General features: G+C 37.5%; 1 protein-coding gene and 1 pseudogene across 1 annotated transcript in view; both read right to left on the bottom strand.

Annotated features, from left to right (window-relative positions):
- Positions 1-616: 616 nt before the first annotated feature.
- Positions 617-23,392, bottom strand: part of LOC127542976 (ubiquitin-conjugating enzyme E2 K-like) — a 43,656-nt pseudogene continuing 20,880 nt past the window's right edge.
- Positions 11,860-23,392, bottom strand: part of LOC127542777 (synaptonemal complex central element protein 1-like) — a gene marked incomplete at its 5' end in the record, with an annotated part of 96,545 nt that continues 85,012 nt past the window's right edge. The window contains 2 exon segments of the mRNA XM_051968592.1: positions 11,860-11,889; positions 12,280-12,386. Coding sequence (XP_051824552.1) covers positions 11,860-11,889; positions 12,280-12,386 — 137 coding nt within the window.

The following is a 23,392-nucleotide window of genomic DNA, read 5'->3' as shown; positions in this document are numbered from 1 at the left end:
GTCCTGGGAATAAGAAAACAAAAAGAGGGAGGCAATTAAGAGGAAGATTGTTCCAGGAGCAGGAATGGCAGAAAAGTGAGTACCCCAAGTCTGGGCCAGCAAGAGAGGGGCAGGGACAGGTGGGAATGGGACCAAGACGGGTAAGAAGGGATTTCCCACACCACTCAAAGGAAGGGAACCAGAGAGTAAGGCCCTGGAGACAAAATTTGCCCCAACCAGGGAGGAGACACTGGTGCTGCTTCAAGGCCCCAAGGGACATGGAGCCTGCAGACTTTAAACACATGATGTCCTTCTGAAAAGAGAAAGGCAATAGGAGATGAAAAATGTTAATAAGCTTAAAATGTTGATAAGTTAAAGAATGAAAATGAGTGAAACAGTGATGGATGCCTCAGTCCATAGAGGTTAGATGAAGCAATGAATGCCAAGAAAAATTAATTACTTGCTTAAGAAAGTAAAAATAATTTCATTTATGTTGATGAGGAATGCTTACTTTGGCCATTATATTCTTATATGTTAAAAATAGTAGTCTTTTGTAAGAACTTGCAAAAGAGATTTTAATACTCTTACTGAACTTGTCTTTTATTTTAAAAAAATATGAAGTTCCAAATTTTCTCTGCCCCCTCCCTTTCTCTCTCCCTAAAAGAATAAGTAATTTAGTATAGGTTATATATATATAATCCTATACAACATATTCCCATAGTATTCTTGTTGTACAAGATGAAACAGATCTAAAGAAAGAAACCACGAAAAAAATAAAGAAAGTGAAAAGAGTATGCTTCAATCAGTATTCAGACTCCATCAATTCTTTCTCTGGATGTTCCTATTACCAGATTCTATTGGCTTTACTTACTTCTCATAAATCTTTCTTTGATTTTTCTGAAATCTGTCTGTTCTTCATTATTTATAGTAAAATTGTATTCCATCACATTCATATGGCTCACCTTGTTCAAACATTCCCCAACTGATGGAAATCTACTAATTTTCCTTTTCTTTGCCACCATAAAAAGTGCTGTTATGGATATTTTTGCTTAAGTGAGTTTTTCCCTCTTTTATAACTTCTTTGGGATACAGACCGAGAAGTAACATTACTGGCCTGATAGGTGTGATATGGTATTTCAGAGTTGTTTTAACTTGTATTTAATCCCATCAATAATATTTTAAATCTATTTTTCTTGACTATAGATAGCTTTAATTTTTTTTTACTTTAACACTGCTTGTTCATATCCTTTGACCATTTATGCATTGGAGAATGACTTGTATTCTTGTAAATTTGACTCAGTTCTTTATATATTTGAGAAATTAGGTCTTTAAGCAGAGATATTTGCTATAAAATTGCTTCCCATCTTTCTTTTTTCTTTTCATTATAGTTGTATTGGTGTAGTTTAGATAAAAAATTTTATTTCATAATATCAAAATGACCCATTTTACATTTCATAATTTTCTTGGTCACTTGTTTGGTCCTAAATTCTTCCCTTTTCCAGAGATGTGACAGTTAAATTATACCACACTCTCCTAATCAATTTTTATGTCTAAATCATGTACCCATTTTGAACTAATCTTGGTATACAGTTGATTGGTAAATACATAGCATTTGTCTCTTCCATGTCTCAGTGCAGGCTCTGCACATATTTTCCCTAAAGATGAATCTAAGCCTAGAGATAGGCCAGTGTATAATCTTGAAGCACCCAGGCCAGTTCTTTAAGATCAAAACATCTTGACTAATTTATGTTCAGGAACCTAGACAGTTCACTGAAAACAAACAACTCATGAGAGCCTCTTTGAGGCTCCATTGAGGGAGCTGGCTAAACCCTCCCTTCAATGTAGGTGTTTGGAATAGTTCATCTAAGAGCCTTCTTGGTTAGTACTGAGCCTTCTTTGTCTAAATTAATATATAACTGCATTAAGGCAGAGTCTCTTTGGAATCTTACCCATGAAGAGAATCTGCATGGGACCTTCCCAAGTGAGCCCTGAAAGCTGTGACCTGGGATTCCCTAGATATTTGACTCAGGAGGTGGTGCTTCTCTGAACTGGTAATGTTTTTCTTTCGATATTATTGCTTTTCTTTTTTCTCTTTGCTAATATGTTTATCTTTGTAATATTATTGTGTTGTCATAATTGTACTATTCTACTTTTATTGAAATCATTAAACTATGTTATTAATCATGAACTTGACTTATTAAGGTAAAAGTGTTGACTTATTGCAGGAGTGAATCCAAACCTCATAACCCCTGAATCAGACAACACTATAGGGTATTGGCCTATACACAGATTCTTCTATAGTTTTTCAGTTTTCTAGAAGATTTTGTCCAATAGGGAGTTCTTGTCATTTATCAAACACTTGATTACTATGATCATTTACTACTGTGTCTTCTGGATCTAATCTATTCCACTGTTCCAGTATTCTATTTCTTAAACAGTACCAGGTAGATTTGATGATTGCCATTTTATATAATACAATTTGAGATCTGGTGTTAGTCCACTTTCCTTCTAATTTTTTTTTTCCCATTAATCCATTTAATGTTTTTGACCTTTTGTTATTTTCCAGAATATTTTGTTATAGTTATTTCTAGCTCTATAAAATAATTTTGATAGTTTAATGGAAAAAGCACAAAAAATTAGCTTAGTGAAATTGTTACATGTATTATTGGGTCAGCCTATACAGAGGCAATTGATAGTTTTTCCAATGCTTATGTCTGACTTTATTTGTGTGAAAAGTATTTTTGGTTCATATATTTCCTGAGTTTGGCTTGGCAGGTATACTTCCAATTACTTTATAATAACTACACTTTTTAAATTGGGATTCCTCCTCCATCCTTTGCTGCTGAGTTTTGCTGGTTATGGAAATATCAATGATTTATGGGGGTTTATTTTATATGCTGCAATTGTGCTAAAGTTGTTAATTGTTTCAATTATTATTCAACAATTATTCTTTTTTTGAATTCACACAGATATTTAATTAGCTTTATTTACAGAGCAGGGTTTGTTTTTTTCAGTCTTCAATCATGCTGAGATAATAATGAGGCAACAACACCAGTTTTAAAAGAATCTATACAGAACTGTAAAAATAACAGATGGTGATGCTTCTGAAGAAGGGGGCAGACTGGCCTACAGCAGCATCTTTCTCTCTATGCCTCAGTTACTCAGAAGCAATTCTACTGCAGTCTCTACATCCCATGATTTTGAAGACAAGGCCACTATTACTGCATTCCTATCAAATCCCATAGCACACAGGTTTTCTATTTTTTTGGCATATTCTGGACTAGTAGGTGGCGCTCCAGCATACACATGTGCCCAAAATTGAGCTGTCTCTTGGAACATTTCTGGATTCTGTTTGTACTGATTTGCTACTACTGCATCTTGTGGATCATCTGGTTCTGCAGCTGCCAATAAAGCTTGCAATGAGAGCAATACTGTCCTTAGAGTCATTGCTGCTGCCCATTGATCTTTCAGAATATCCAAACAAATGGCCCCTGTGACAGAACTAATATTAGGGTGCCAAATCTTAGTAATGAAGCGCACCTTAGGGGACTAAATGGGTACGTTTCTGGTATTTTTATCTCGAGTTGGTATCTTCCTCCTTCATACGGGGTGTCTGGCGGTCCCGCTATCTCTCCTCTTAGTTCTGTAAAGTTCTCATCTACCAGATCTACTTTAATTTGGTTTTTGTTTGTCTCCTCGCTCTTCAGCACCTCCTTGAACTCTCGCTTGATTCGCTGCACCGCAATGTTGGCCATGTCTCCTTCCGCCGCCGAGTCACACCCCCGCCTCTGCCACCGCCAAGACCTCAGCCAAAGGCTCTCCTCACAGTGCAACAATTACGCTAAAAGAGTGAACATTTTGTTTCCTAGTTACTCGTTATGGTCGCCGTTAGTTATCATTGTCAGCGTGAAAGGACAAACAACATGGAACCCCCGTGCCCGACAGCCCGGCCCCAAGTCCCAGGATGCTCCCCTTGCCTGGTTCCAAGAGCAGGAAGTGGGACGGAGCCCTCACTCCATGTCCAGTGGGGATCGGGATCCAGTCATCCAGCCCAGGAGGCGAAGAGACCGCTCGGGAGGCAGAACGCAGCGGCTGGCGAGGAAGCAGTCCCAGCTGTAAGCAAGGGTTGCCACGCGGGACACACCATGCACACGCACGCGCGCACACACCACGCGGACGCTCCCGGGGCTTTTGCCCCCACTTACTCACATCCTTCCCGGCACGACGAAAAGCCAGCGGGGCCGGGGGAGAGCTTCATGAAAAGGCTGGGGGGGGGGAGAGAAGAGAGAAGACGCGGAGGGGCAGAGGCGGGAGCCGGGGGGGGGCACTTACCTAACACAGACACTTAGGCACGCGATCGTTCAGTATGGAAGATGGCGGCAAAATGGCGGTAATGGAGGGGGGGGGGGAATTTAAAGGACCGGAAGGAAACTAGGTGAGGGCCCTGAAGCCCTCCAGTGGCTCTGGTCCCCACACGTCCTCACCTGGAGACAACGATTTACAGTTAAGGGGGGGGGGGGGTCACTGTGACATCACCACAGGAAGAGGGCTAGTCTTCCAGAGGAAGAGGGGGCAGGGAAGAGCGAAGGAAGGGGCCTCTGGGACATCAGGTCCAGAGCAATGGGAACCGGAACATCTAAATCTCAAGCATTAGTGGGACAAAGAACAAACCATAGACAACAATCGATACTTCTGGTAGCGCACCACAACCCGCTGCCATCCGCTCACTCTTCCTCTACCCCACACTCTCCCTGCAGAGTTTGTGATCCAGTGGGGCCCTCCTCCTTACGGGCCTGGGCACGGGACACGCCATCTGCCTACTCCGGCCATTTTCGCAGGCGCGACCCCTCCCCTCCACCGGGGGCCCTCCCCGTCCCTATCTCCTGGTTCCCCTGACTTCCTTTAGATCCCACTTAGAATCCCGCCTTGTACAAGAAGCCCTTCTTGGCTCTCCTTCTCTCCAGAGCCCGTTTTCTCTGCCTTATTTCGAATTTACCATATATGATTTGCTTGCACTTCAGCTGTTTGTCTATCATCTGCCCCATTCGATGTGAGGACCTTGAGAAAAGGATTGCATTTGACTTTTCTTTTTCCTCCTAAGTGCCTGACAGTTTTTAAACACTTTGAAATGTTTGTTGACTGAATAACTGAGATACCATGTTTATGTGATGCCATATATCTTTCTTTATCCATGGAGCTTTCTTAGAAAGATACTGGATTGGTTTGCTATTTCCTTGTCCAGTGTGTTCCCATTTCACAGATGAAGAACTGAGGCAAAGAAGAGTTAACTAACTTGTTTAGGGTCTTTGTGTCTAAGGCCAAACTTGAACTCAGATCTTCCTGGCTCCAAACCCAGTGTTCTAGGTACTGCATCACCTAACTTCCTTGTCTAGGGCCAATAAGAAAAAACAAAACAAAACAAAACAATAACCCTGAGCACACACAAAACCAGATAGTGAACCTGTAGGTGTAGTCATTGCCCCCACTAGTAGGGTTGGGGTTTCAATCAGATTTTACTAATCCAAATCTCATCTTCTGACTGAGTGAAGTGGTTTTTTCCTATTATATTAACAACCAATTATTAAATTATTAAGACTATTTCTCTCCATTTCTTTATGCAGTGACCAGTCCCTGCAAGTCATACAGTCTCTAAGGAACATTGCCATAGTTAGGGTCACTCAAAATTTTAGCAACTTCCATGTTAAAGGAGCAAAAGCTTGGGATATGATATTTGGGAAGAAAGAGCAAGGCTTACAATAATGAATAAGCTATGTGAGAAAACTGAGTAAAATCATTCAGGAGGGAAGATGGGCTTTTAATGAAACACAAAAATGTTAAACTTTCCTTAATACAAGACTCAAGAGAAACATAGGCAAAGCAAAAAGGACTCACATGTGCAAAAATGTTTGTAGCAGCCCTTTTAGTAGTGGCAAGGAAATGGAAACTGAGGGGATGCCCATCAATTAGGAAATGGCTGAATAAGTGATGGTATATGAAAGTAATGGAATATTATTGTTCAATAAGAAATGATGAGCTGGCTGATTTTAGAAAAGCCTGCTGAGGAAGGTGAGCAGAACCAAGAGAACATTGTACACAATAAGAACAAAATTATGTTATGATTCCCTGTGATGAACTTGGCTCTTCTCAACAAGGTGGTAATTCAAGGCAATTCCAGTAGACAATAGACAAAAGAGCCATCCACATCCAGAGAGAGAATTATGGAAACTGAATGTATATCAAACAATGTATTTCCACCTTTATTGTTGTTCTTTGTTTGCTTCAGATTTTAAAAAAAAAGGGTAAGTAGAAGAAAAGTGTAAGAGAAGATTAAGGGAGGCAGTGCTTAATAGCAAAAAAGATCTTTGAAGAAGGACAGTATATAAAAAGAGATAGAGAAAAAGAAGAAACAAATAAATGAGATGCATGGAAATACTGTTAGCAATTACAACTATGAATTTGAATCTGGATGAACACTCCCATAAAACAGAAGTATATGGCTGGATGGATTAGAAACCAAAATCCAATATGTTGTTTAAGTCAAGAAACAGCTGACATAGAAAGACAAACAGAATTAAAATAAGGGAATGGAGCACAATCTATTTTGCTTCAGCTGAAGCAAAAAAATGCAGAAGTACAAATAATGATCTCAAGCAAAGTATAAAGAGACTTACTTAAAAGACACACTTAGGAAAATTATAATGTACAAAAAGTTGCCAGAGATAATGAAATCATATCCAAATTTCTACATCAGATTGCTCTGATAAATACCTCACATAGTAAATATGCTGGGAATTGTGTCAGATTTATAAAAATAAGAGCCATTCCTCATTTGAATAACAGTCAAATGATATGAACAGGGAGCTTTCAGAACAAGCCATAGCTATCCATAGTCATATGAAAGCACTTCTTAATGACTAATTTTTATACAATACAAATAAAAGCAACTCAGAGGTACCACTTTATATCTATCATAAATGACAAATGCTGGAGGGGATGAGGGAAAATAATTGCACCAGTGAATTGTTGGAGAAGTTGTTTGCCAGTCCCACCATTCTGGAGAATAATTTGGAACTATATATATATATATATATATTATATATATATATATATATATATATATATATACATACATACATATATATATATACATACATATATATATATATATATATAATATATATATATATATATATATAGAGAGAGAGAGAGAGAGGAGAGAGAGAGAGAGAGAGAGAGAGAGAGAAACAGTTAAAGCAGCTTTTTTGGCGTGAGGAAGAATTGGAAGTTGAAAATATGTTTCTTCACACTATCTTCTCAAATTCTCATCCCATTTGAATTTTCATGATGTTTTGACATTTACTTTAGATTTTTAACAGACAAAAATTGTTGTAGGCTCTTGATTACTTGACAGCCTTTGAACTATCACATCTCTTTAAGGAGAGCTCTTTTCTGCCAGTCATGAATGAATGAATTTAAAAATATTTACTAAGTATTTGCTATATGCAAAGAGCTGTATTATATAGCCAATCCTCACTTCCATTTTATGGACCGCACAAATCCATATACATATATTCCATGTTATTATACCCAAGATGTGTCCAATTTGGTGAAATCATGCTACCTGATGCAGGCAAAAAGGAAGCAGGAAAGTAGAGACAGCCAACTTAGTTCTGGAACTTGCCTTGGAGGTGCTCTTCTTCATGACCTCCGCCCTTTCTCCTCCTTATCGCCCATCACTCCTCCATGAAGCCTAACTGTACATGCTGCAGTACACAATCACCAAATGGTTTGTTCTAAAGTAATTAGGTTTGAAATCAAATAAAGAACTACTAATACTCTGATTTTCTTCTGCCAACTCTTTTCTTCCCGAAAGTTTTTGAGCCTAGGAATGGTGTTCCCAATACGCTCAACCCTTGCATTTATGCATTTATGAACCATTGTTATGATTTTTCTTCTCTGACTGTAACATACAAAAAAAAAGTTTGGCCATGCAGGCACTACAGTCTGGAGGAAGCTTCCTTTAGACACTATCAATCTGTCCAGAAGTATCTTAGTATCTCTCTTGTTCCAGGCTATTAGAGGAGGCCTGATCACCACCAGTCTCTTAATTGTGGGACAGGATAGGGATGAAATCAGGTTCTGGAAAGTTATTGGATAATTAACAATAGGTTTACTTTGAGCTAATCCAGCATAGAAAAAGAACGATATAGTGACCCAGATTTTCTGGACACAATCCTTCTTTTATATAAAAAAGATGTCTGGTTGCCAAAGAAGGATGCCAGGGAAGAGTATGAGGACTTGAGTCATCTGCATAAATCCACCATGTTTGAGAAGTCCTGACTTTCCATTTCTGGAATTATTTAGGCCAATAGTGGACCAAATCTTTGACCATTTATCAGTTGGAAAATGGCTTGTATTCTCCTAAATTTCCCAGCTTTCTGCTTTCCTTCTGTTCTTGGTTGCATTGGTTTGTTTTGCTAAAGATTTTTAATCTAATATCAAAATTATCTATTTTGCATTTTACAATGCTCTCTATCTCTTGTTTGGTCAAGATTTTTTCTTTTTCCCATAGTTCTGACAGATAGACTATTCCTTGCTCCTCTAATTCCCATATGGTGTCAACCTTTATGTCTAAATCATGCAACTGTTTTAAATTTATCTGGCTATATGGTCTAAGATATTGGCATATACCAGGAATACAGGTTGGTTCAATATTGGGAAAACCATCAACATAATGTACCATCTCAATAGGAAAAGCAAAAGAAATCATATGATAATCTTAATAAGATCTGAAAAAGTATTTGACAAAATGCCAGATTCATTCCTATTTTAAAAAACACTAGAGAGCATAGGAATGAAAGGAGTGTTTCTTAAAAGAATAATCAGTATCTACCTAAAACCACCAGCAAGCATTATCGGTAGTGGGGATAAACTAGAAGCCTTCCCAGTAAGATCAGGATGAAGCAAGGACACCCATCATCGCTACTGTTATCCAACTTAGAACTACAAATGCTAGCTCTAACAGTTAGAAAAGAAAAAGAAACCAAAGGAATTGGAATAGGTAATGACAAAATAAAACTATCATTTTGTAGATGATATGATGGTATACTTTGAGAACTCTGGAGAATCTACTAAAAATTACTTGAAACAACAACTTGAGCAAAGTTACAGGATATAAAATAATCCCAGATCAGTCATCAGCATTTCTTTATATGACCAATAAAACCCAGCAGCAAGAGATAGAAAGATAAATTCCATTAAAAATAACTGTAAAGAATATAATATAGTTAGGAATGTATCTGCCGAGACAAACCCAGGAACTACATGGACACAGTTATAAAACACAAAGTCAGATCTAAACAAATGGAAAATTATGAATTGCTCATGTGTAGGCTGAGTTGTAATAATAATATCCTAAACTAATTTACAAATTCTGTGTCAAATCAATCAAACTGACAAAAATTATCTGCTAAGGCTAGAAAAAAATAATAAAAATCATCCAGAAGAGTAAAAGATCAAGCAAGAATATCAAGGAAATTAATGAAAAAAATACAAAGGATGGTGGCTTAGCATGACCAGATCTCAAACTATATAATAAAGCAGTAATCATCAATACTCTCTAGTACTGGCTAAAAAATAGAGTGATGGCTCAGCAGAATATGCTAAGTGTAAAGACATAGTAATCAACAACAAAAATAACCCAGTGTGTGATAAAGCCCAAAGATATCTTTGAGATAAGAAATCAATATCTGATAAATCTTTGGGCAAGACTAAAAAACAATAGGACACAAACTAGGCAGGTCCAGCTGTCTATCTACTTTACCACCCAGCTGCCCATGGTTGGGCTACCATGTCCACATTGGATCCTTCTGATGTATTTCTAGATTGGGAAGTTTATCAAAAGGACATCAGGCAGAGCTTTCCAGGGTTTTTGGTGCTGAAGTGATAAAGACTAGGGTGTAGACAAGAGTTCTGTCAAAGACAAAAATTCAGACCAATTAGTGACTGTTGAATGTTAATGAGGTGAAATTGGAAAGTTTTGGTTTTTTTTAAATTACTTTTCTCTTGACATTTGAAAAAGAGACTTACCCCTCATTCTTCTAGTTTTAGAACAACTAGAAAGATGAGGGTACACTAGTGAGATGGGAATATAAGAGGCAGAAAAATCCAATGGCCAAACTGCTCATTGTTGAGTGGGGGAAACTCTCAGTTCACATCCTATCTTACTAGTTATGGACATTTTCTTGCTGTGTGACCCTCAGACAACTTCCATCATCATTCTGGGATTCAATTTTTTTCTTCTGTAGCATAAAGGACAAGGCAGACTCTGAGTGTGCTGTGAGCTAGAGATTTACATCTCTGGATTCATTTGGTAGCTGGAAATAAAGCCTGGATGAAGAGGGGACTGAGGCAGCAAATAGAGCACACAAATAAGAGACTTAAAGGAGAGGTTTTGTTTGGGATAGAGACCATTGTTCAGTGGCAAGATTAGTGGAATATGGAGTTAGAGCTAGACTGGAGTCTCAGCTCTACTTCATATAAAAAGATTTATTTTGAGTCTTCCTCAGTGTCTGATTTTTTGTATATTGCAAGGTTAATTTTTCTTTTATACCATGCTTGGTCTTTCCTGATTTAACACTGATTTAAGTCTTGTTAACTAGCCAGTTATTTAACAAATATCCTTCATAACTCAGATAAACCCTTTTCTTGTACATAATTCCTCCAAGTTCTGTCCTTGTCAGCGGGCTACATTAACATTGCCTGGAGCTTTGGCCTCTGGCCTTAGTTGCTTACCCATTTCCTTGTACTCACCTGCTGGTGAGCCTCTGACAAGGCTGCCTCTCTCAGCCAAGTATCAAAGCATGATCATTGGTCTTTCCAGCTTCTTGAGGCAGGGGTGACAAGGGAGAACAGTCTTTGGGTTGACCCTGGATCCTCCACCACCTACTGCCTGTCTTTATTGAGGGGACTGAGTCACCTAGAATCCATAGGTTCTAGGCAAGGTTCTGAGAGTACAAATTGCATGCAGTGAAGGTGTGTCAATGGAGGGATTTCCCTTCTCTGGGACTCCCCCACATCCCTCAGGTGTCCAGTCTCTATTCCTGCAGTTGCCTAATAAAGATGCCTACTTCTCAGACTCCAGATGCTCCTGGCTGGATGTCTGGGTCCCCTCAGGTGCTCTGGGTCCCCTGGGTGATGCTCCTCCTGGGTACAGAAACATCCTGGAGCCTGGAAGAATCCCCAGTCTTGTGCCTCAACTGTCCTTCATTGGAGAGGGACGGTGGCCAGCAGCAATTGCCTCCAGTTTCCTCCAGCCCAGGCTTGGCCAGGGACAGACATGTGCCTGCCAGGATATCCCCATGTCCCTTCTGACCCCTTCTCATCTCTTTGTCCTCCTGCCTGGGGAAAGGAGGTTGGGAGCCACCCCTCCCCCAGATCTCCACCTCTGCTTTGGGAGTTGTCAGGGATCTAAGTTCCATTCTGGTGCTGCGGCTGCTGCAGCAGCTACTGGACTGTGCCCTTAGGGGGAACCCAGGACAACCCCCTTTCTCCACCCTCCCCCATGCAATGCCCAGCCCCAGCCCCAGCAGCCTGCCCTTGGGAACCTGGAACCCTGCCCAGCCCCCGACCCACCTCCAAGTGGAAAATGCACTGCGGCCTCCTACCCTCACCAGGCTGCCAGACAGCAACTGAGAGAAAAGATTGAGATGGGGTGGGGCGCTCCTAACTTCTCTTGGTCTGACCTCACCGAGCCCCCTGCCCTCTCTTCTCCCTTCTCCTTCTGCTCTGGGCGGAGACTAGCCATGCTCCTACTGTGACATCACTGAACCTGTCCCTCCTATTCAAGACAATGTTCCATCCTGGTTGTTGGAGGGTAAGTTAGAGGAAGAGGGAGCAGAGGGACAGGGGCTGGGGAGGCAAGAAGAGGAAAAAGAGGAGTCTAGAGGAGAAATTGTGTGGAGCTAGAGATCTAACCTGCCCCCAACCCCCTGCTTTTCCCCTCCCCCATCATACTCTTCCCATCCTCATTCTGGATGAGTAAGCCCCCCTCCTTTTTCCTGCCCCTATGAACTGTTCCTATCCCCCTATTCTATCCCCTCTTCAGTCTTCTCCTGGACCTCCCCCAACTCAAACTGGCTTCTGTTAGTTCCCAAGGGGATGTGTGAGTGTATCTCTGACAGTATTAGTACCTTTTTTTATGCATGTTTTGTGTATGCAGGTGGAATCATGCGTGTCTGTGAGTGTACAGGTGTCTGTGTACACGTGTGCACCTGTGTATACCTGCTTCTATCTGCCCACTTTTTCCGGAGGGCGGGGACTTGGGTGGTCTTGGGGTGGGTTGGGGTCAATGGAGACCAGCAGGGATGACGAGATCTTCAATGTTAGGTGTAGTAGGACAGTAACAACTACAAAAACAATCAGAGACTCTCAGTAAGAAAAAACAAAAAGGGATTTATTAAGATCTCGTGAGAAAGGGCATCTCTCATCTGACAAGGTGTTTGTCAGTAAAAGGATGCAAAACAAACTTCAAAATGCAAGATTAAATAGAACAGAAGCCCCTCCCCCCTCGCCTTGTCCTTTTCTTCATTGTTTGGGGGTGTCCATGCTTACACCCTAAACCTGGAAATCTATCTCAGAAACAAAAGAATACAAGTCAATAATAATAAGCTCTTAATTTAAATTTCCCTAGAGAACTCCTGTACAAGCAGATATCATTGGATAAGAGAATTTAAAGCCATCACCACCTTTAAAAGAATTACCAAAAATGCTAATTAAGACATTGTGGGAAACAGTTTAAGTCAAGACAATGGAACACCTACAGTTATAACTCAGCTTGCTATTATAAAAACCTCAAGTCATAATTAGGCCATATTCCCATGAGAAGGTCTTCACTCAATTAATCCTACACACTTAGCAAAGGAATTGATAAAAATCAATCCCTTGGGCAAGCAGGAAGAAAATTCTTGTAATGGAGATCAGTTTAGTTCCTTTGGTCCCAACCTCTAAAGGTAATCCAGTCAGAAATCCAGGTTATGTCAAGATCCTGAGGATAAAAGTTACCTCTAAAACAACTTATGGCCCATCACTTTGCTGCTACCTTTCTTTGGGTCAGTCTACCATAGCATTCTACCTTGTGGTGCCTTTCCCCTTCCCTCATGCCACATGGAATCTCCCCTAACTCCTATGCTTCTTATCCCCATTTCTCCTTGCAGCTAATTAGCTCTTTTGGAGTGCTGAGTCCCTTTCAGGATTTGGCCTGCCAGCTGGAGGCATGCCCCAACCTCATGAGATGCTCCCTTTCTACTGGGTAATTGTGAGTTTTACTGAGGAACTTGTCTTTCATATGTTCTCTCTCTCTATGTCATATTTATGATTCCCAGTGTCTATTGAATCCCTTCATTTGGTCTATAATCCATTCCCCTAAACAAATCTATCTTTGCCAAAGAGAATGGTCATCATGAATTCTTCACATAACTGAACCCCAACTTTTGGTACCTACCATCTTTTGGTGCCCCACATCCTAAATCCCCCTTTCTCTGGTTCTTCACTTGGCCTTGGGGCTAGGGATAGAGGAGTTCATCCAGGAACTTTCCCCTGCCCCCACTTCCATTTTGTTTGGTGTCCTTTAATGGAATGGTATATTTAATTTTAGTCCTGATTTGGAATGATGCTCAAAAAGTTATCAAACTGTGCATAACCTTTGATCCAGCACTGTGACTACTGGGCTTATACCCCAAAGAGATCATAAAGAAGGGAAAAGGACCTGTATGTGCCAAAATGTTTTTGGCAGCCCTGTTTGTAGTGGCCAGAAACTGGAAGCTGAGTAGATGCCCATCACTTGGAGAATGGCTGAATAAATTGTGGTATATGAATGTTATGGATTGTTATTGTTCGATAAGAAATGACCAACAGGATGATTTCAGAAAGGCCTGGAGAGACTTACATGAACTGATGCTGAGTGAAATGAGCAGGACCAGGAGATCATTATATACTTCTACAACAATACTATATGATGATAAATTCTAATGGATATGGCCCTCTTCAGCAATGAGATGAACCAAATCAATTCCAATGGAGCAGTAATGAACTGAACCAGCTACACCCAGAGAAAGAACTCTGGGAGATGACTAAGAACCATTACATTGAATTCCCAATCCCTATATTTTTGCCTGTCTGCATTTTGGATTTCCTTCACAGGCTAATTGTACAATATTTCAGAGTCCGATTCTTTTTGTACAGCAAAGTAACGGTTTGGTCATGTATACTTATTGTGTATCTAATTTATACTTTAATATATTTAACATCTACTGGTCATCCTGCCATCTAGGGGAAGGGGTGGGGGGAAGGAGGGGAAAAATTGGAACAAAAGGTTTGGCAATTGTCAATGCTGTAAAATTACCCATACATATAATTTGTAAATAAAAACCTATTAAAAAAATAAATAAAATAAAGTTTTTAAACAAACAAACAAAAATTTTTTTTTGTCCTGATTTCACCCAGTACCTGCTGGATGTGGTGTTTCCATGTAGCTTGTTGTAAACCAAGAAACTGGGACTATCCCTGAACCTGTAAATTTCTCTGATTTACATCTGAGAGGAGAGAATTGAATTAATGTGCATTTCTCTCATTAGGATGGGTTAGGTGCATTTTGTCTTAGAGCTCTTTATTGCTTGGATTTCTTCCTCTAAAAATTTCCCTTTTGTGTGCTTTGTGTGCTATTGGGGAATGGCTCTTAATCTTGTATATTGGAATTGCTAGCTTCTATATCTTAAAGATGTAACAGTACTTAGAGAACTCCATTGCAAAGATGTTTTCCCCCCCTTTTAAGTATTACCATTCTCTTTTTAGCTGCATTTGATCTGTTTGTGCAAAAATGATTTGACTTCATAGAAGCCAAACTGTCCATTTTATTTTCTGCGATCCTCATGAACTCTTCCCCTATCCAGAAATTTGAAAAGTAATTTCCTTCTTACTCTTTTGATTTGCTATTCTTTTCCCTTTCCCATTTAATTTCCATATTGTAGTTTAATTTGATAGGTAGTGTGAGGTGCTGATGTGCTATCAGAATTCTGGGAAATGGCTTTTCCCTTATCCCATCTGCTTTTTAAAAAAATCAAATAGTGTGCCTTCCATCCACTGCTGTGTTGAGATGCATTAAACTCAGTGTTATTTTATTTGTTTGCTTCTGTACATAGCATACCTTATTTTTTCCATTGACCAAGCTTTTGACTTTTAACAAGTTCCTATTGTTTTCTGGGAAGCAAGGTGTCCCACTGGACCTGAAATCAGGAAGACTTATCTTGCTCAGATCAAATCTGGCCTCAAATACCGCCTAGCTCTATAGCCTAAACAAGTCACATAACCCTGTTTGCCTCAGTTCCTCATCTGTCAAATGAACTACAGAAGGAAATGGCAAACCACTCTAGTATTTTTGCCAATAAAACCCAAGATGAGGTCAAGAAAAGTTAGATAGGCGTAAACAGAAAATAAACAGTTTTCATAGTCATTGATTTGTTGTATAATTTGAGATCTGCTACTGATAATCACTAACTCAAACCCTTTTCTTTCTTTTCCACTCTATTTTTATCATTGAGTTTCTTCACTTATTTTTTTTTAATGTTACTAATGTTTCCTTTTTCTTACATCAATATGGTATCCCATGTATCCCTTCTTCTCCCCAATGTTGAGTGCCATGCCATGTGACAAAAAGTATTTCTTGTTTTACAGAAGAAAAGGAAGGGAAGCAAAACTGAGAGGCGCATTTAAGAAAAGGTGTGTAGTATGCAACTCCTGTGGACCACTCACCTCCTAGATGCATTAGAGTGATGGTGTCTTCTCATGGCTCCTTCTCAGTCACACTTGATCTTTAACATTTTTAACAAGTACTTTTAATTATTTTTGCTGTGTCATTATTCTCATTTAAATTGTCAGTTACCCTGTATATATACTCTTTTCTTGGCTCTGCTTAATTCGCTTTGCTTCACTTCAAAAAGATATTTCTATACTTCTCTATGCTCATCATATATATCATTACTTACATCTCGGTAGTGCTATTCCATGACATAAATGTTCCATTGTTTGTTTAACCACTCCCTAAGTGATGAACTTTGTTTCTAATTCATATCTCTCAGAAAAAATTGTTGTTATAAATGGAGCATAAGGATGCTTTTTTCTTACTGATTGTTTCTTGGGTTGTTAGTGGAGTCTTTGTATTAAAGGCTTTGGATATCCTTGATACTTTCTTTGCATAATTCCAAATTACTTTCCAAAATGGATGTGTCATTTCACAGTTTCACCATGCATGTATCAATTTCTGTGTATTCCCATACCCTTGTGTAGGTATCAAACCATATTTGTGCCATAAAAGGAATTTGATAGAACTCTTTTACCTGTTGTTTTAAATAGTGTATATAATCTTGAGATGAAATATTTTGTCAGTGTTTAATAGAATTGACTTTCAAATCTCTCTGGTTGGGGAATTTTTTCTTAGGAAACTCATTTACACTTTGTTCAGTTTCTTTTTTTAAGATATGGTTTTTACAATGTTTCTCAAGGGTGAATGTTGAAAACTGTCTATGCATATTTTTTGAAAATAAAAAAAAGTTCTAATGAAAAAACAAGATGGGATTACCTAAGTTTTCTGTTTTGCCTTATGTCAACATGGGCAACATGGGAATACATAAGTATTCATTCATTTCTTATAGAGTGTCACTTTTGTTAGCATATGATTGGGCAAAGCAACTCCTCAATATTGCTTTAATTTCATTTTCAGTGATTAAATATTCATCCTTTTGTTTTTTAGACTGGTAATTTGGTTTTCTTATTTGTTTTTGTTTATCAGATTAACAAGTACTTAGTCTGCTTTATTAATATTTTCATAAAACCAACACCTAATTTTAATTATTAGTTTGATTTTAAAAATGTTCTTAATCTCAGCTTTTATTTTCAGGATTCCCATCTTATCAATCAATCTAGTCACTAAATCCATAGGCATCCCGGACATAAGAGCATCTTTGTTAATTTAGCTTAGTTGTGAGGTCTAAAGTTTCATAAAGAAGGAAGCTTAATCCTACACTCCTACAATTATCCTAAAAATCACCAATACTACTTGATTGAAAGGGTATTCCTTTTTGCTCCATCACCTAGTACTATCACTGGTGTTTCATCTACATGGGTTAGTTTCTCCAGTCCTGTGATTTCTCTAGTGTGGGGGCACTCCAGCTTGGAGAAGTCTGCTACTCATATCAATCAGCCAACAATTGGGGAGTTTCCTGGGACACAGAAGGGTGAATGACTTGCTTATGGTCACATGGCCAACCCAGTAGGGAACACATGGACTCAGATCTTCCTGGCTCCAAGACTGTCCCTCTGTTATCTACTTCAGTCTCTGTTACATTCTTGTATCAATGCAACCTGAATTCTTCCTAGCTAAAGCAGATATGGCATGGAGCTTTGGACAAACACACACAAACACACACACACACACACTCACACACACACACACACACACACACACAAAATATCTGAGTCACTTACATCACTGTGCCCTCTAGGAGACCTTACTCTCTTGATCTGCCTTGTAGCTGGGGACTTGGTCCCTGTGTCCTCTGAAGACCAGTTTCTGCTGAGTTTGCCCTGTGACAAAAGAAGGAAACAGACAAATGCTATTTGGTCAGTAGTTGCCTCTTACAATGAAGTACACAGATACCTTTAAAGACCATTCATTTATTTGACCTATTCTCTCACACCTCTGGGTATTATGTGACTTTCAGCATTTGACAATCCATTCCCACCTCCACCAGCTGTATCAGTTTTCCTGACAAGCACACAGGCTCACAAGGCTCAAAACAGTAGCTGTATAATTGAAAAGTAAATGAATGAAGAAAGGAAGAATGGAATGCATGAAAAGCACTGATTAAGTGCTTACTATGTGCCTAGAATCATGATTACAGGTACCTTACAAATAGATAAAGAGAATCTGTGCTCATAGTTTTTAGTTAATTCTCTAGGGTTCTCTAAGTATACTATCATATCATTTGCAAGAAGTGATAATTTGATTTCGTCATTACCTACTCAAATTTCTTTAATCTCTTTTTCTTCTCTTATTTTTAAAGCTAACATTTCTAATCCAATATTGAATAGTAATGGTGATAGTGGACAACCTTGTTTCACCCCTGATCTTATTGGAAAAAGTTCTAGTTTATCCCCATTATATATATGATGCTTGCTGATGGTTTAAATAGATGCTACTGATCATTTTAACGAAAACTTCATTTATTCCTATTCTCTCTGGTGTTTGTAATAGGAATACCTATTGGATTTTGTCAAATACTTTTTCTGCATCTACTGAAACAATCATGATTTCTATTAGGAAACTGGATCATTTGGTTATGGATATAATCAATTATGCTAATAGTTTTTCCTAATATTGAACCAGCCCTGTATTCCTGATATAAATCTTACTTGTATTATCCTGAAGATAATTTGCTGAAATCTCTTTGCTAATATTTTATTTAAGATTTTCCCCTCAATATTCACTAGAAAAATTGGTCTATAATTTTCTTTCTCTCTTTTGACCTTACCTAGTTTAGGTATCAGCATCATATCTGTGTCATTAAAGGAATTTAGTAGGACTCCTTCTTTCCCTATTTTTCCAAATAGCTTGCATAGTATTGGAATTAATTTTTCTCTAAATGTTGGTAGAATTCACATGTAAATTTATCTGACCCTGGAGACTTTTTCTTAGGGAGTTGATTAATAGTTTCTTCAATTTCTTTTCCTAAATTGGGAATATTTAAGTAATTTATTTCCTCCTCTGTTAATCTAGCAATCTATATTTTTGTATTACTTCATCAATTTCACTTGGATTATCAGATTTATAAGCATACAGTTGGGCAAAATAATGCCTAATTATTGCTCTAATTTTCTCTTCATTGGTGGAAAGTTCTCCCTTTTCATTTTTGATACTAACAATTTGACTTTCTTCTTTCCTTTTTCTAATCAAATTAACTAAAGGTTTATCTATATTTTTTGTGTTTTTTTAAACCAACTCTTAATTTTGTTTATTAGTTCAATAGTTTTCTTACTTTCAATTTTATTAATATCTTTTTATTTCCGAATTCCAAATCTCACATTTGATTAGTGTTTTTAATTTGTTCTTTTTATAGCTTTTTTTAGTTGCAAGACCAATTAACTGATCTTCTCATTCTTGTTTTATGCAAGTAAGCATCTAAAGATATAAAACTTGCCCTAAGACCTGTGTTGGCTGCATACCATAAATTTTGGAATTTTGTCTCATTATTATCATTCTCTTAGATGAAATTATCTATTTTGTTTATTGTATCACCCCCTCATTCCTTAGGATTACATTATTTAATTTCCAACTAATTTTTGGTCTATTTTTCTCTGGTCATTTATTACATGTTATTTTTATTATTAATACTCTGAAAAAGACACATTAACTATTTCTGCCTTTCTACATTTGATTTCATAATTTTTATGCCTTAATACATGGTCAATTTTTGTGTAGGTTCCATGTACTCCGGACAAAAAAGTATATTCCTTTCTGTCTCCCTTCATTTTTTCTCTAAAGGTTAATCATACCTAACTTTTCTAAAATTCTATTTACTCCCTCAACTTCTTTCTTCTTTATGGTTGGATTTATCTAGTTCTGAGAGAGCAAGGTTGAGATCCCTCACCAGTATGGATGTTATACAACTTGGTGTAAACATATGCTTATGTAAACATATATTTAGTATTGATTTTTCTTCATTACCTGGGGTACTCTTTAGCAAAATGTTGTTTCCTTCCTTATCTCTTTTCATTATATTTATTTTTGCTTTGATTTGATCTGAGATCAGGATTGCTATCCTTGCTTTTTTTTTTTTTTTTTACTTCAGTTGAAGTAAAATAGATTCTTCTTCAGCCTTTTATCTTTACTCTAAACACATCACTCTGCTTTAAATGGTTTCTTGTAAACAACATATTGTAGGATTCTGGTTTTTAATCCAGTCTGCTATCTGTTTACGTTTTATTCACATTTACAGTTAAAACTACTAACTCTGTATTTCCTGCCATCTTATTTTCCTCAGTTTATACTTTTTCCTTTCCTCCTTTCCTTCCTCCCCATTGTTTTGCTCCTAATCAACAGCCATCCCTCAAACAGCCATCCCCTTTTACACCTTTTTTCCATGAGAGATAATTTTAAAAATGATTGGTCTATTTGAAAGCCATGATCAAATAAAATAAAATAACCTGAACATCATCTTTCAAGAAATTGTCAAGGAAAATGGTGATGATATTCTAGAACCAGAGGGTAAATTAGAAATTGAAAGAATCCACCAATCACCACCTGAAAAAGATCCCAAGATTAAAACTCCCAAGAATATTACAGCCAAATTCTGGAACTCCCAGGTCAAAGAGAAAATACTACAAGCATCCAAAAAGATCAATTCAAGTATAGTGGAGCCACAATTACAGTTACATATGATTTAGCAGTTTCTACATGAAAAGATCAGAGGGCTTGGAATATGATTCCACAGAGCAATGGAGTGAGATTACAACCAAGAATCACCTACCCAGAAAAAAATTAGTTTTATTTGTCTGGAGGAAAAGTGGAGATTCAATGAAATGGAGGATTTTCAAGTATTTGCAATGAAATGGCCAGAGCTGAATAGAAATTTTGATTTTCAAATATAAGACTCAGGAGAAGCATAAGGAGATAATCAGAAAGAGATATCATAGGGGACTTAATAAGATTTATCTGATTGCACACCTATATGGGAGGATGATATTTGTTATTCATTAGGTCTTTCTCATTATTATGGCAGTTAGAAGGAATATATATATATATATATACAGAGGGAACAGTTGTGAGTTTAATGTGAAGGGATGCCATCTAAAAAAAAAATAAAATGAATGGATGAGAGAGGAATGTACTAGAAAAATGGGGACGAAAGAGATGGAATTATCTCCCCTGAAAGAGGTGGGAAACAGCTTTTACAATGGAGGGGAAGAGGAGGAAAGAAAAGGGAGAGAATGAATTTTATTCTCCTCATAACTGGCTCAAAGAGAAAATAACACACACACAATATAAGTATAAAAATGCAGGAAAATAGGAGGGGAAGAGGATTCAACAAGGGGAGAAGGTGATAAAAGAGAAAGCATATTAGGGGACATGGTAATAAGTAGGAAAACACTTTTGAGGAGGATCAGGGTGAAAGGAAGAAGAGAACAGAATAAACAGGTGGGGATACAGTTAGTAATAGTAATTGATAAAAAAAAATTGAAGCAAATTTTCCTGATGAAGGACTCATTTCTCAAATGCTTAAGTAACTGAGTCAAATTTATTTTTTTAAAAAAAGAGATAAGAGCTATTCCCCCAATGATAAATGATCAAAAGAAACAAACTATATCCAAAGGGTTATAAAATCATGAATATCCATTGATCTAATGATACCACTACCAGGCATTAATCCCAAACCAAAAAAAAAAAAAAGGAAAAGGACATATATGTAAAACTATATGTATTAATAACAGCTCTCTTCTCAGGGCAAATAATTGGATATTGAGGGCATGCCCATCAATTATTGTATAAATAGTTCTCTACTTCTGTTCTTTTCACTTAATACCAGTCTTCTCAGGTTTCTCTGAAACTGCACTTTTGTTATTCTTTATGGCCCAATAGTATATTTAAGTAAAATTTTGTTTTTTTCAAATAAGGGAAAGACAAATAAAACTTACATTAAAAAAAAAATCTATGGAGTTTAAAATTTTCTCCTTCCTTCTCTTTACCCTTCTTTAAGCTGGTAAACCAGGTTCTATATGTGCAATCATGTAAAATATATTACAATATTAGTCATGTTGTAAAAAGAACTTCTACTCACTCAAAAAAAATAAGAACATCAAAGTAATATGCTATAATCTGTATTCAGAACCTATCAGTTTTTTCTCTGAATGTGGATAGCATTTTTCCTCATGATACATTTGTAACTCTGTTGCTGTAAAGAGCTAAATTATTCAAAGTTAATTATCCTACAATCTTGTTGTTGATGTATATTATATTCTCTTGGCTTTGCTTACTTTACTACGCAACAGTTCATATAAATCTGTATGGGTTTTTCTGAAATGTGCCTAGATATAATTTTTATAGCATAATTGTAATCCATTACACTATATATCCTAACTAGGTCACTGTTAATCAATTCCATACCATTAATGTCCAATTTGCTATCACAAAAAGCTATTGTAATAATTTTTTTTACAAGTAGGTCCTTTCCCTACCCCTTGTCTTTTTTATCTCTTTGGGACACAGATCTATTAATGGAATTGCTACATCAAATATATGCAAAGTACAATTGCCTTTTGGACATATTTGCAAATTGCTCTCCAGTATAGTTGCAATAGTTTACAATTCCACCAACAATGCATTAGAGTCACAATCTACCCACATGCCCTCAATAGTATTTATTGCTTTCCTTTTCTATCATATTTGCCAATCTAATGGGTATGGGGTGCCACCTCAGAATTGTTGGAATTAGAATTTCTCAAATCAATAATGATTTAGAGCATTTTTATATGACTATAGATAGCTTTGAAATCTTCATCTGACTTAACACCATATACCAAGATAAGATCAAAATGGGTCCATGACCTAGGCATAAAGAACGAGATTATAAATAAATTAGAGGAACATAGGATAGTTTATCTCTCAGACTTGTGGAGGAGAAAGAAATTTGTGACCAAAGATGAACTAGAGACCATTACTGATCACGAAATAGAAAATTTTGATTACATCAAATTAAAAAGCCTTTGTACAAACAAAACTAATGCAAACAAGATTAGAAGGGAAGCAACAAACTGGGAAAACATCTTCACAGTTAAAGGTTCTGATAAAGGCCTCATTTCCAAAATATATAGAGAACTGACTCAAATTTATAGAAACCAAGCCATTCTCCAATGATAAATGGTCAAAGGATATGAACGGACAATTTTCAGAGGATGAAATTGAAACTATTACCACTCATATGAAAGAGTGTTCCAAATCATTATTGATCAGAGAAATGCAAATTAAGACAACTCTGAGATACCACTACACACCTGTCAGATTGGCTAAGATGACAGGAAAAAATAATGATGAATGTTGGAGGGGATGCGGGAAAACTGGGACACTAATGCATTGTTGGTGGAGTTTTGAACGAATCCAGCCATTCTGGAGAGCAATCTGGAATTATGCCCCAAAAATTATCAAATTGTGCATACCCTTTGATCCAGCAGTGTTTCTATTGGGCTTATATCCCAAAGAAGAGAAAGGGACCTGTATGTGCCAAAATGTTTGTAGCAGCCCTGTTTGTAGTGGCTAGAAACTGGAAAATGAATGGATGCCCATCAATTGGAGAATGGCTGGGTAAAT

This window comes from Antechinus flavipes, chromosome X (genome assembly GCF_016432865.1).
Source record: "Antechinus flavipes isolate AdamAnt ecotype Samford, QLD, Australia chromosome X, AdamAnt_v2, whole genome shotgun sequence".
Lineage (NCBI taxonomy): Eukaryota > Metazoa > Chordata > Mammalia > Dasyuromorphia > Dasyuridae > Antechinus > Antechinus flavipes.
The sequence above is the reverse complement of the archived record's forward strand: the minus strand, read 5'-3'. Positions and strand labels throughout refer to the sequence as shown.